Source organism: Solanum verrucosum, unplaced genomic scaffold, assembly GCF_900185275.1.
Source record: "Solanum verrucosum unplaced genomic scaffold, falcon-dt-bn FXZP01000138.1, whole genome shotgun sequence".
Lineage (NCBI taxonomy): Eukaryota > Viridiplantae > Streptophyta > Magnoliopsida > Solanales > Solanaceae > Solanum > Solanum verrucosum.
Window position 1 is genome coordinate 1142201 of NW_026020134.1, and position 12514 is coordinate 1154714.

Consider the following 12514-nt stretch of genomic DNA (forward strand, 5'->3'; position numbering starts at 1 on the left):
ACTTGTGAAGGTACTATAAATTTAAGAATGAATAATGTTAAATGGCCAGAAAATTTGATAAGAATTTGATAAGAATTTTAAAAAAACTATAATATTTTTTTTATTTTATAACAAACTAATCTTTTTTTCATTTTTAGTTAAAAGATATTAAAGTTCAAAGAGTAAAAATATTTTAAAAAGTAAAATAACATAGGTAAAATATAATTCTGTCTAAATTCTAGCCAAAAGGATTTTTCCTTTAAATATTTAAAGGATAAAATCGATCGACAACTTCGATTTAGTGGATTACTATATGTAAAAATCAATATCAAAAAAGCTAAATCATTAAATAAAAATATTCAACTGAACCAAATAAAAACCTTTTGTTCGTATGATCGTTACATATCATTTCATAATATGTTATCTTGATAAATATAGCATTTCAATAGATTGTATTATTTTTTCAATATTACATAGTGTCAAGCATGAGCAATTTGAAGAACAAATTTACCAAAAAAGTAGAGTACGAGTTAAAACTATTATTACTTAAAAAAATACTAGGATAAATAATAAAACATCATTATTAGATAATACGCAAAAAAAGAAGATTAACAATGCACACCAAATCAACTTTTATGTAACAATAACTCTAGCCATACGATATAATTAAATTTAAATAACAACTAAAACAAACATTACATTTAAATTAACAAAATACGATACAACAATATCAATACAAAAAGGGGAAAACAGCTTTTCTATTCTTAGGATAATCTTCTCCAAATTTCTCCACGTACCATTTATGATTCGAAACAGCTTGAGGAACCAAATTAGCACACGTGTACACAAAAAACGCAAGCCCGGCCCAAGACCAGGTAATCAAAGCCCAGCCCAACCATTCCATTATCTCTCCCAAATAATTTGGGCTGCTCACATAATCAAAAAGCCCACCTCTCGGTATCTTGTATCCACCTCCTTGACTCTTCAGGCCCAACAAAACCCCATCGGCCCAAATATTCACCACCATACACGACCCGAATAAGCCCAGCCCAATACCAAACCTAACCCAAAACGACTCGTCTTCTTCGCAGTTAGCGTAATGAGAAACCCATCTGCTCTGTATGTAAGCATTCAGTAAATTGAAAATAAAAGCCGTAACTGCAATATTCAGCGGGAAATTGTTCTTTGTGCTTCTGCTACGGAGGTGAAGAGGGTAAATGATTGTTCGATTTATGTAGTGGAAGAGGTAAGGTGAAATTAGGATAAAAGCTAATGGATTTGTGTAATTTTTCCCCAATCGAAATACGATAAATGTGAGCCAAAGCGTAGGGCTTTCCATGAAAGCCCACGCGATTGGCGGAGAAATAGCGGTACCTGAATCAGCTGAAGTGTAGTGTTTGCCGTAAGAAGAAGTGACGAATTGACATAAGATGAAGGTGGGAAACGCCATAACAAGAATGAAGAAAACGATGAAGTTAAAGAGATTTTCATCTGAAGAGAACATGGTGTCTACTGGAGTAGCTTGCTTATTTTGCTTTAAGCTAAAAGTGTGGTTTATACAAGTAGGAAGATTTTTTTTCAAGTGTGAAAAATGGGATGGCTAGACTTTTAAAGCACGTTTTATATGGTGTTCGGACGTACATATAGTGTACAATTATTTTTTTCGTCTCAATTTATATAAGTTAGTTTGTATTAATATATAAAATAAAAAAAAGGAATCGTCTTATTTTAGAATAGGATTACCCCCCGCCCCCCGGGGGATCTGGGGTTCACATTTTAATAATCAATAAATAGGTGTAAGCTTCCATAGACTTGCAAATATAGTATAAATAATAAAATAAATTATTAAATGATGAATAAAGATAAAAATAATAATGTAATTAAATCAAATCACTTATTACAAAAAATAAAATGTTCAATCATTATCTAACAATATATTATAATAAACTTTGTTGTTACCTATCGTATTTGTTAATTAACACATTATATTTATTATAAATGTTCAATCATTATCTAACAATATATTATAATAAACTTTATATAATAATTTATAATAAATATAATGTGTTAATTAACAAATATGATAGGTAACAATTATCCAAACTAGGTGTTAAATGGGAGATGAAATAATTTGATGGACCCTTATACATGTATGCGTTTGTATTCTAAATCCTTCTACTTAACATTTTATCAACTAAATCCCTAAACTCATTAAAACACAATATTTTCAAAAGTTGAACTTTATAAAATGGTAGATTTGCAACCTTTTTTTAGTTTTTTCTTTAAATAGATTGTTTTTAGTATTCTATTCATTTTATTTTACGTAGAGATATTTGAGTAATAAGATCAAATCTCTTATTTTTCTTTTGTATGAAAAATAGAATTAAAAAATTTCCGTTTATGAATTGTTAACCGCCAAAGAAGGAAACACAACATATTTAAGTCATTAGCAGCAATTATACGTATCATTTTATCTTCTATTGAATAAAATTAGAAATTTATGTTTTTAATCATTAATTTTATTTTGAATCGTTGAGGTGATTGTTCTTTTCATAATAATTTGAAGAAAAATTAGCGGGGATAAAGAAACAACTTAAAAATAGGTTAAAAATTTAATTTCGTAAAAAAAAACTATGTTACTATAAACATAAGCTATTTGTATTTAAAAATGAACAAAGATCAAACCTAATAAAATTTTAGTTCTTAAATATTTAAAAGACTAAAATCTGTAAGTGTAAAATTAATGGACCAAAATTGATAAGTTTTTAAATATTTAAAGGACTAAAATATAATTAAAATAACAAAACTGATAAAATTTTAAATATTTAAGGGACTAAAATCGATAAAATATATAATTAAAGAACCAAAACTGATAAAAAATTTAATAGTTCAAAAACTAAATTAGATAAAAATATAATTAAGAGACTATTTTAAATTTACTCATATAATTGAGGGACTATTTATTTATAAGAGTATAATAAAAGTCCCTTATAAATCGGTAAGCGTGCGTCAAGCTCGTTAAATAAGGTACGGACCATGATTAATACTCGAGGCCAGAGGGACAGCTTGTCTGGTAGATTTCTGTACATTTGTTCACATGCATCTAAAAGTTAATAATTTTTTGTTTTATTAGTTTTAAAAAGAATAATATAACCTCCCTCCATTCATTTTTATATGTTATTCGTTGCTATAAATAATTGGATCATAATACTTATCATTTCATAAAATCAATATATAAATTATCATGTTCTTTCTATTATATCTTTGATAGAGTAGTTAATTAGTTTTGAAAATATATATTTTGACCAACTTTAAAAAATTAATAAGTAATTAATATTCATTGAAATACTTTATACATTGATTAATTACTCTCTCCATTCACTATTATATAAAATCTGATTTTGAAAATAAATTCAAAAATTTATCAAAGCAATGGTACAAGCCTGCTTTCTTTTGGTTGAGCGTTACCTTAAGGGGACACCTTTGTCAAAATCTGAGCGAGGAACACTAAGGAGCCGTTTGGTTACTATATAAGTCGCATTTTATCCATGTTTAAAAAGTTGCATTACTTTTACCATATTTAGTAGAAATTTTGTATTAGGTGGAAAAGTCAACATAACTTATATCATGTTTGGTTGGTAGAATTCTAAATGTTATATAAAAGTTATTCATGTATTAATTTTATCAATACAAAAAGGGGAAAACAGCTTTTCTATTCTTGGGATAATCTTCTCCAAATTTCTCCACGTACCATTTATGATTCGAAACAGCTCGAGGAACCAAATTAGCACACGTGTACACAAAAAACGCAAGCCCAGCCCAAGACCAGGTCATCAAAGCCCAGCCCAACCATTCCATTATCTCTCCCAAATAATTTGGGCTGCTCACATAATCAAAAAGCCCACCTCTCGGTATCTTGTATCCACCTCCTTGACTCTTCAGGCCCAACAAAACCCCATCGCCCCAAATATTCACCACCATACCCGACCCGAATAAGCCCAGCCCAATACCAAACCTAACCCTAAATGACTCGTCTTCTTCATAGTTAGCGTAATGAGAAACCCATCTGCTCTGTATGTAAGCATTCAATAAATTGAAAATAAAAGCCGTAACTGCAATATTCAGAGGGAAATTGTTCTTTGTGCTTCTGCTACGGAGGCGAAGAGGGTAAATGATTGTTCGATTTATGTAGTGGAAGATGTAAGGTGAAATTAGGATAAAAGCTAATGGATTTGTGTAATTTTTCCCCAATCGAAATACGATAAATGTGAGCCAAAGCGTAGGACTTTCCATGAAAGCCCACGCGATTGGCGGAGAAATAGTGGTACCTGAATCAGCTGAAGTGTAGTGTTTGCCGTAAGGAGAAGTGAAGAATTGACATAAGATGAAGGTGGGAAATGCCATAACAAGAATGAAGGAAACGATGAAGTTAAAGAGATTTTCATCTGAAGAGAACATGTTGTCTACTGGAGTAGCTTTGCTTATTTTGCTTTAAGCTAAAAGTGTGGTTTATATAACTAGATGACTGTTTTTCAAGTGTGAAAAATAGGATGGCTAGACTTTTAAAGCACGTTTTATATGGTGTTCGGACGTACATATAGTGTATAACTATTTTTTTCGTCTCAATTTATATAAGTTAGTTTGTATTATTAAAAAACAATTAAAAAAAGAAATCGTCTTATTTTAGAATAGGAATACCCCCCTCCCCCCAGGAGATCTGGGGTTCACATTTTAATAATCAATAAATAAGGTGTAAGCTTCCATAGACTTGCAAATATAGTATAAATAAAAAAATAAATTATTAAATGATGGATAAAGACAAAAAGAATAATGAACTGTTAACCGCCAAAGAAGGAAACACAACATATTCAAGTCATTAGTAGCAATTATATGTGTCATTTTATCCTCTATTGAATAAAATTAGAAATTTATATTTTTTAATTATTAATTTTATTTTGAATCGTTGAGGTGATTGTTCTTTTCATAATAATTTGAAGAAAAATTAACGAGGATAAAGAAACAACTTAAAAATAGGTTAAAAATTTAATTTCGTAAAAAAAAACTTTGTTACTATAAACATAAGTTATTTGTATTTAAAAATGAACAAAGATCAAACCTAATAAGTTCTTAAATATTTAAAGGACTAAAATATAATTATCAAAACTGATAAAATTTTAAATATTTGAGGGACTAAAATCGATAAAATATATAATTAAAGAATCAAAACTGATAATTTTTTTTATAGTTCAAAAACTAAATTAGATAAAAATATAATTAAGAGACTATTTTAACTTACTCCTATAATTGAGGGACTATTTATTTATAAGAGTATAATAAAAGCCTTATAAATCGGTAAGCGTGCGTCAAGCTCGTTAAATAAGGTACCTACCATAATTAATACTCGAGGCCCGAGGGACAGTTTGTCTGGTAGATTTCTGTACATTTGTTCACATGCATCTAAGAGCTAATAATTTTTTGTTTTATTAGTTTTAAAAAGAATAATATAACCTCCCTCCATTCATTTTTACGGAAAATATAATTGGCAAGATAGATTTTTGGCACGAAATGACTTGAGAAATAAAAATCAGTTATTTTCGTAATTTTGGTGAAAAGTTAAGGATAATTGGGTAAATTTATTTATTTCGTATATCTAAATTACCCTCAAAAGTAAAACCACTTTTAAGAAATTTTTTATTATGTTCAAGGACTTATTACGTGTCAGACAATACTTGTATGAGATCCTTTCATATTTTGCCAGGTGGAAATTGGGTCCCACTAAAAAGAAGAAGCTAAAAGGCTCAATTTCTTTATTATTTTTCTCCAATTCCATATCTTCTTCTTCTTTTCCGTTTCTTTTTGTAATTTTATTATTTTTCGTATTAATTAGTTTATTTTTAACAAATGCTGAAATTTAATTATTTTTAGTAGAATTGGCCGTGATTTAGTTTGGATAGTTTTTTATTAAATAAATTAATTTGATTATTGAAATGTTGAAATTAAGTCAAATTAATTAAGTTGATCTTTTTATCCCTTTAATTTTTTTATTTTTTTTCTATTTGGTTTTGATCGATAATTTGAGTTTTCAAACGTTGAAATTAAGTCAAATTAATTAAGTCAATTTTTTTATCACTTTAATTTTTTATTTTTTTTTCTATTTGGCTTTGGTCGATTAGAATATATATGATAATGTAAGAAATTGATCTAATTATATATAGGATCCTTCAAAAAATGTATGCATTATCTAAGAAATTAATTATTTCTAAGAAATATGATAAATTTGTTCCAACGATTTTATTTTTTTTACAAAAAATTAAAAATTTAGTTGTGATATACTATGTCTTGATGATGCTTGATTTAAATAAAAATAATCAAAGACATAAGTTATTTTGAACATGAAAATTCATTCTTGATATTCTTAAAATAAAATATAAATTAAAATACGAAGTAAATGCAAATAACTTGATTATTATAAAGAGAAATACATGAATAGAACAAAGAATTTTTTTTTAAAAAATATTTATAACATTTTTAAATTTTTTATATATGATGATAAAAGTTATATTAAAAAATCAATGTATAATCTTTTATAAACAAACACAAAACAAAATATCTAAATTCTCATATTTCGTATATATCATTCTATAAAATACGTACAGAAAAAGAAAAGGTTCAAGAAATTAATACGCAAAATTTTACGATTTTTTTATTTGTAATTTCATTACCTTCAATTTGTTCCATTTCATTCAAAAATTAATTCGAAATTTTCTCGCCACATTCACTTTATTTTTTCTCTCAAATAAATAATACCGTAAAATAAGCATATTATACATTTTGGGTAAGTCTTAAAAATTCTTTATAACTCTGACAAATGAAGTAACGTAGAGGAGGAAAAAAGAAAGTCAAAGGATTTTTTTTTAAATGAATGAAAAAGAGTAAGGAGATGAAAGAAACTGAAATAGTTAAGGTATGGGTCCCATTTGTACATTTGACAGCCAACAAAACCTCATACAAGTGGTTTTCTTTTTTGGAGGGAAATACAAGTGGTTTTGGAGCCAAAGGGACATTTTCGTTATTTACCCGTGTCTTGGCAATTCATGCCAAAATTCTGTCTAGCCAATTAGCAGTTCTCTCATTTTTATATGTTATTCGTTGCTAGAAATAGTTGGATCATAATACTTGACATTTCATAAAATCAATATATAAATTACCATGTTTTTTCTATTATATCTTTGATAGAGTAGTTAATTAGTCTTGAAAATATATATTTTGACCAACTTAAAAAAATTAATAAGTAATTAATATTCATTGGAATACTTTATACATTGATTAATTACTCTCTCCATTCACTATTATATAAAATCTAATTTTGAAAATAAACTCAAAAATTTATCAAAGCAATGGTACAAGCCTGCTTTCTTTTGGTTGAGCGTTACCTTTAGGGGACACCTTTGTCAAAATCTGAGCGAGGAACACTAAGGAGCCGTTTGGTTACTGTATAAGTTGCATTTTATCCATGTTTAAATAGTTGCATTACTTGTACCATATTTGGTAGAAAATTTGTATTAGGTGGAAAAGTCAACATAACTTATACCATGTTTGGTTGGTAGAATTCTAAATGTTATATAAAAGTTATTCATGTATTAATTTTATACGGTGTTTGGTTGTGTTTTTTGTAGTCATACATAATTAATACTCCCTCCGTTCACAATTGTTTGTCAGGGTAAGGTCATGCATATCACTCAAGCAAAATTTAATACAAGGTGTAATTTGACTAATACAACCCTACTATATCAAGAATACCAAAAGTTCACATAACTTTTCAATTGAACTATACAATCATTAAGGGCAGAATTGGAAAAAAGTGACTAATTATTTCTTGATTGTTTAAATTGACAATTAATCTTGGACATCTATTTTTAGTATACCTGCCAAACAATTGTGGACGAAGGGAGTACCAACATAACTTATGAGGGAATCTATGTATAAGTTATGCAGGGTACAAGGTGGAATAAGTTATGCAGGTATTAGTTAAACATGTATTAAAATAGTAAATTACACATTTACCCTAATTGATTTATTTTTAATTATTTTCATTGAAAACGTTGCCCAACTATACTATTTTCCTAACTTTTTTTTAATACACGAACAACTTCTTTTTTTTTGTTTTCATTTGAAATCCAAATGTAGTGTTTTATTAATATTACAAATTGAATTGTATATAGCGTTATATATTATTAATATATTCCACTTATTTAATTAACATGTATTATTATTTTGTTTAGGATGTGAATTTATACATAATTCATATATTTGGTATATTAAAACTGTATAAACAATATATACAACATATTGATAGGATATTTACATTATATAAAATAGGATATTATAATTTACTTGAAATATATCAATTGTATTTTATTTTTACAAGTTATAAACATAAAAAAATATTAAACTGAAAAAATAACAGTCCCAGTTAAGTATAGAGGGAGAATTTTTTTACTTTACCTTTTATTCAAAAAGAGGGAGAATTTATACTACTAGCTTACTTATTTATTTGTAAGTAATATATATTAATTTACAATAAATTCAATATTTATTAGTTAATAATTTATGCATTGTGATCTCTACATAACTAAATAATATATGCATAACTAATACTTGCATAACTAAACCCTGCATAACTAAACCCTGCATAACTAAACCCTGCATAACTAATACCTGCATATCTATACCCTACATAACTAATACCTTCATAACTATACCCTCCAGAACTAATATCTGCATAACTTTAACCAGTAACCAAACGACCCCTAAAGATATTAGAACTAATCCTAAACCCTAGTAGTCCCTATATAAGATTTCCTTACTCCCTCCTTACTCTCTCTCGTTTGAGGGTAGAGATTTGGAGGAAGAGCTGTGAGTTCAAAATTACACCGAAAATTATATAGGGACACTAAAGTTTAGGGTTACTTCTGATACCTTTGACATCCTCCACTAGGATTTTAACAAAGGTATAACCTTACGGAGATTGTCTAACAAAATGAAACATGCATGTACCATTATTTTGATATTCCACTTAAAATTCAACCCTAAAATTGTATTCGGATCAGTTATTGAGCACAAATTAACTGTTAATACTTAATTAAGGGTAATGAAAATGAACTTAACAAGATTTGCACATGTGCTATATTATTCTCGTAGTAAATGAAGATAATATACACAAGCGTGCACACACATATATTCTTGTTATGCACGTTCCTTCATTTGCGCTCTATGCTTAAATTTCCATCAAACATCAATGTTTTTGTACGCATTTTTTCTGTGACAACAATGCCTAATTCTAGGAATTCCACATTACAAACTCAATATACACTTCCATTCTGAGCACCAGTGTTAATCAGTGTCTTTCATTCATAAACATCACTGCAATCTGGAAGAGTTAATGCTCATGAAGCATAGTGTTATCATCAATTTCCAACTCCTTTCTCAATATATTACTCGTTCCTCCCCTCCGCCATTTTCTATGACTAGATTCACTCAACTTTATGAAGACTTGTTAGCAATTATGAGTATAATACTAACCGTGCATAACTGGCGTAGATGATAAGAGTAACATCCCATCTTACAATATGTTCACTAAACCGCCTAATTCACATTAATATATTGACTCAAGCTCGCTAAAACAAACATTGGAACAAATTACCATATTTTTCTTATTTTAATTTAAATATTGAGGGAAAGGAATATAATATCAGCATATCAGCTTTGGAAAATAAGAAAGACTAGAACACATTCCTCAATGGATTCTTTCCAAGTGTGTACACACCATTTTCGCTTCATTTTAGTTTCTCCTAAAGTTCAACTTTAGCTTGTTTTAGTTAATTTCTCAATTCTTTTACATTTTCTATTGCATCTATTAGTCAAAGCAATGGTACAAGCCTGCTTTCTTTTGATTGAGCGTTACCTTAGGGGGACAACTTTGTCAAAATCTGAGCGGGGAACACTAGGGGCCGTTTGGTTACTGTATAAGTTGCATTTTATTCATGTATAAAAAGTTGCATTACTTTTATCATGTTTGGTAGAAATTTTGTATTAGGTGGAAAAGATAACATAACTTATATCATGTTTGGTTGGTAGAATTTTAAATGTTGTATAAAATTTATTCATATATTAATTTTATCAGTACAAAAAGGGAAAAACAACTTATCTATTCTTGGGATAATCTTCTCCAAATTTCTCCACGTACCATTTATGATTCGAAACAGCTCGAGGAACCAAATTAGCACACGTGTACACAAAAAACGCAAGCCCGGCCCAAGATCAGGTCATCAAAGCCCCGCCCAACCATTCCACTCTCTTTCCCAAATAATTTGGGCTGCTCACATAATAAAAAAGCCCACCTCTCGGTATCTTGTATCCACCTCCTTGACTCTTCAGGCCCAACAAAACCCCATCGGCCCAAATATTCACCAACATACCTGACCCGAATAAGCCCAGCCCAATACCAAACCTAACCCAAAACGACTCGTCTTCTTCGTAGTTAGCGTAATGAGAAACCCATCTGCTCTGTATGTAAGCATTCAGTAAATTGAAAATAAAAGTCGTAACTGCAATATTCAACGGGAAATTGTTCTTTGTGCTTCTGCTACGGAGGCGAAGAGGGTAAATGATTGTTCGATTTATGTAGTGAAAAATGTAAGGGGAAATTAGGATAAAAGCTAATGGATTTGTGTAATTTTCCCCCAATCGAAATATGAGAAATGTGAGACAAAGCGTAGGGCTTTCCAAGAAAGCCCACGCGATTGGCGGAGAAATAGTGGTACCTGAATAAGCTGAAGTGTAGTGTTTTCCGTAAGGAGAAGTGAAGAATTGACATAAGATGAAGGTGGGAAATGCCATAACAAGAATGAAGAAAACGATGAAGTTAAAGAGAATCTCATCTGAAGAGAACATGGTGTCTACCGGAGTAGCTTGCTTATTTTGCTTTAAGCTAATAAAAAGTGTTGGTTATATAAGTAGAAGATTTTTTCAAGTGTGAAATATTGGGATGGCCAAACTTTTAAAGCACGTTTTATATGGTGTTCGGACGTACGTATAGTGTATAACTATTTTCTTCGTCTCAATTTATATTAGTTTACTAGATTCTTAAGGCCCATGATACGGGCCCAATATAATCGATTATTAATCGTTATTTGACAAATATTAAAAGATATTTCTAGAGCATTCTGATCAACATTAATTATTATTGATCCTGGTAAAAAAAATTAGTATAAAAAAAATCAAAAAATAGTCATCAAAGAATATAGCGCATCACTGCATTGAATGGTGTTTTCCTTTCCTAATTAAATATCTTAATTTTGAGTTTTTGATATGAAAAAAATTCTTAATAGGGAGCACTATATCCGAATGGGTCCTATTTAAGAGCACATTAGAATTAATCGAACTCCAATATGAATATCGAATACTAAATAAAAAAAATATTAAATTAAATTAACCCAAAAATATTTTAAAGTATAATTGATATTAACGATGGTAGATTCATTTTTTAGTTGTAAAACTCTCAAGTCTAATATTTAATTAATTTATTTATTACTATAAGACACAAATTTATTAAGATTTAGAGTTAATTTGTCTATTAGATTGAATTATATCTTATAAAAAAAATCATGAATCATTATGTATTATCATCTTGAAATCTATCCTATTCATTTCAATTAATCTGTCATATTTTTTTTTAATCTGTTAAAAAATAATGTCCCTTTTCTTTTCTTTGTTTCAACTCCACATAACATATTTAAGATCACAAGATCAAAAGGCATTTACTATATTTAACATATTTTAAATTCAAAATCAGAAGGTTCAAAAATCTTCCTTAATTTCTTAAATTTCATGTCAAGTCAATATAGAACAAACACATTGAAACAGAGAGATTAAGATTTTTATTTATCACTCATACATAAAAATTAGAACTAAGAAGCATGTTTCACTATCACATGAAGTTATATATATGCATAATTTATCTTAATGAACATAATTTTTTTAGGCATGATACAAATGTGTTTTTGGTTCTCTTTTTTCATGCACAATAACTTATAGGAATATGTATTTTTGTTATTTTTATTAGTTTAGTGAAAAAATTTCAAACAATCTCATAACATAAATGCATTTTCTCTGTTTTAAAAAAAAAATATTTAGAATTAAATGTTAAATTAACATGATATTTTGATACATAGATCATTACATATCATACTGATTTCGTTGTCCAGATATTTTATCTTATTCCAAAATTTATACGTAATTTTTAAAATTACTATTACACATTTGCTATTTTTGTCATCTCTTTCTAAATATTAATCTACTTAAATTTATTTTACTTCTCTAATTAATGTATTGATTTTTCATGTGTTCCGATTCTTAACTTCTTATTTCAAACAAAAGAATAGCAATATTAAGTAAATAAAGTAAACAATCTACTATAATTAATTAAATATTATTCTGATTAATCTTAAAGTTTAAAATATTCTATTATCAAAAT

At 28.3% G+C, this 12514-nt stretch overlaps 2 protein-coding genes and 1 pseudogene across 2 annotated transcripts; all 3 read right to left on the reverse strand.

Moving 5' to 3' along the window:
- Positions 1 to 692: 692 nt before the first annotated feature.
- On the reverse strand, positions 693 to 1483 carry LOC125827395 (steroid 5-alpha-reductase DET2-like). Its single transcript, XM_049506711.1, has one exon. It carries the CDS (start codon positions 1481 to 1483, stop codon positions 710 to 712), a length of 774 nt encoding a protein of 257 aa, XP_049362668.1. The 3' UTR covers positions 693 to 709.
- Positions 1484 to 3635: 2152 nt separating this feature from the next.
- On the reverse strand, positions 3636 to 4488 carry LOC125827394 (steroid 5-alpha-reductase DET2). Its single transcript, XM_049506710.1, has one exon. It carries the CDS (start codon positions 4435 to 4437, stop codon positions 3664 to 3666), a length of 774 nt encoding a protein of 257 aa, XP_049362667.1. The 5' UTR covers positions 4438 to 4488; the 3' UTR covers positions 3636 to 3663.
- A 5670-nt stretch (positions 4489 to 10158) lies between these two features.
- Positions 10159 to 10932, reverse strand: LOC125827396 (steroid 5-alpha-reductase DET2-like; annotated as a pseudogene).
- Positions 10933 to 12514: the final 1582 nt, after the last annotated feature.

Coding starts and splice junctions, on each gene's coding strand:
- LOC125827395 (XM_049506711.1), bottom strand. CDS start 1,483: ATGTTCTCTTCAGATGAAAATCTCTTTAACTTCATCGTTTTCTTCATT.
- LOC125827394 (XM_049506710.1), bottom strand. CDS start 4,437: ATGTTCTCTTCAGATGAAAATCTCTTTAACTTCATCGTTTCCTTCATT.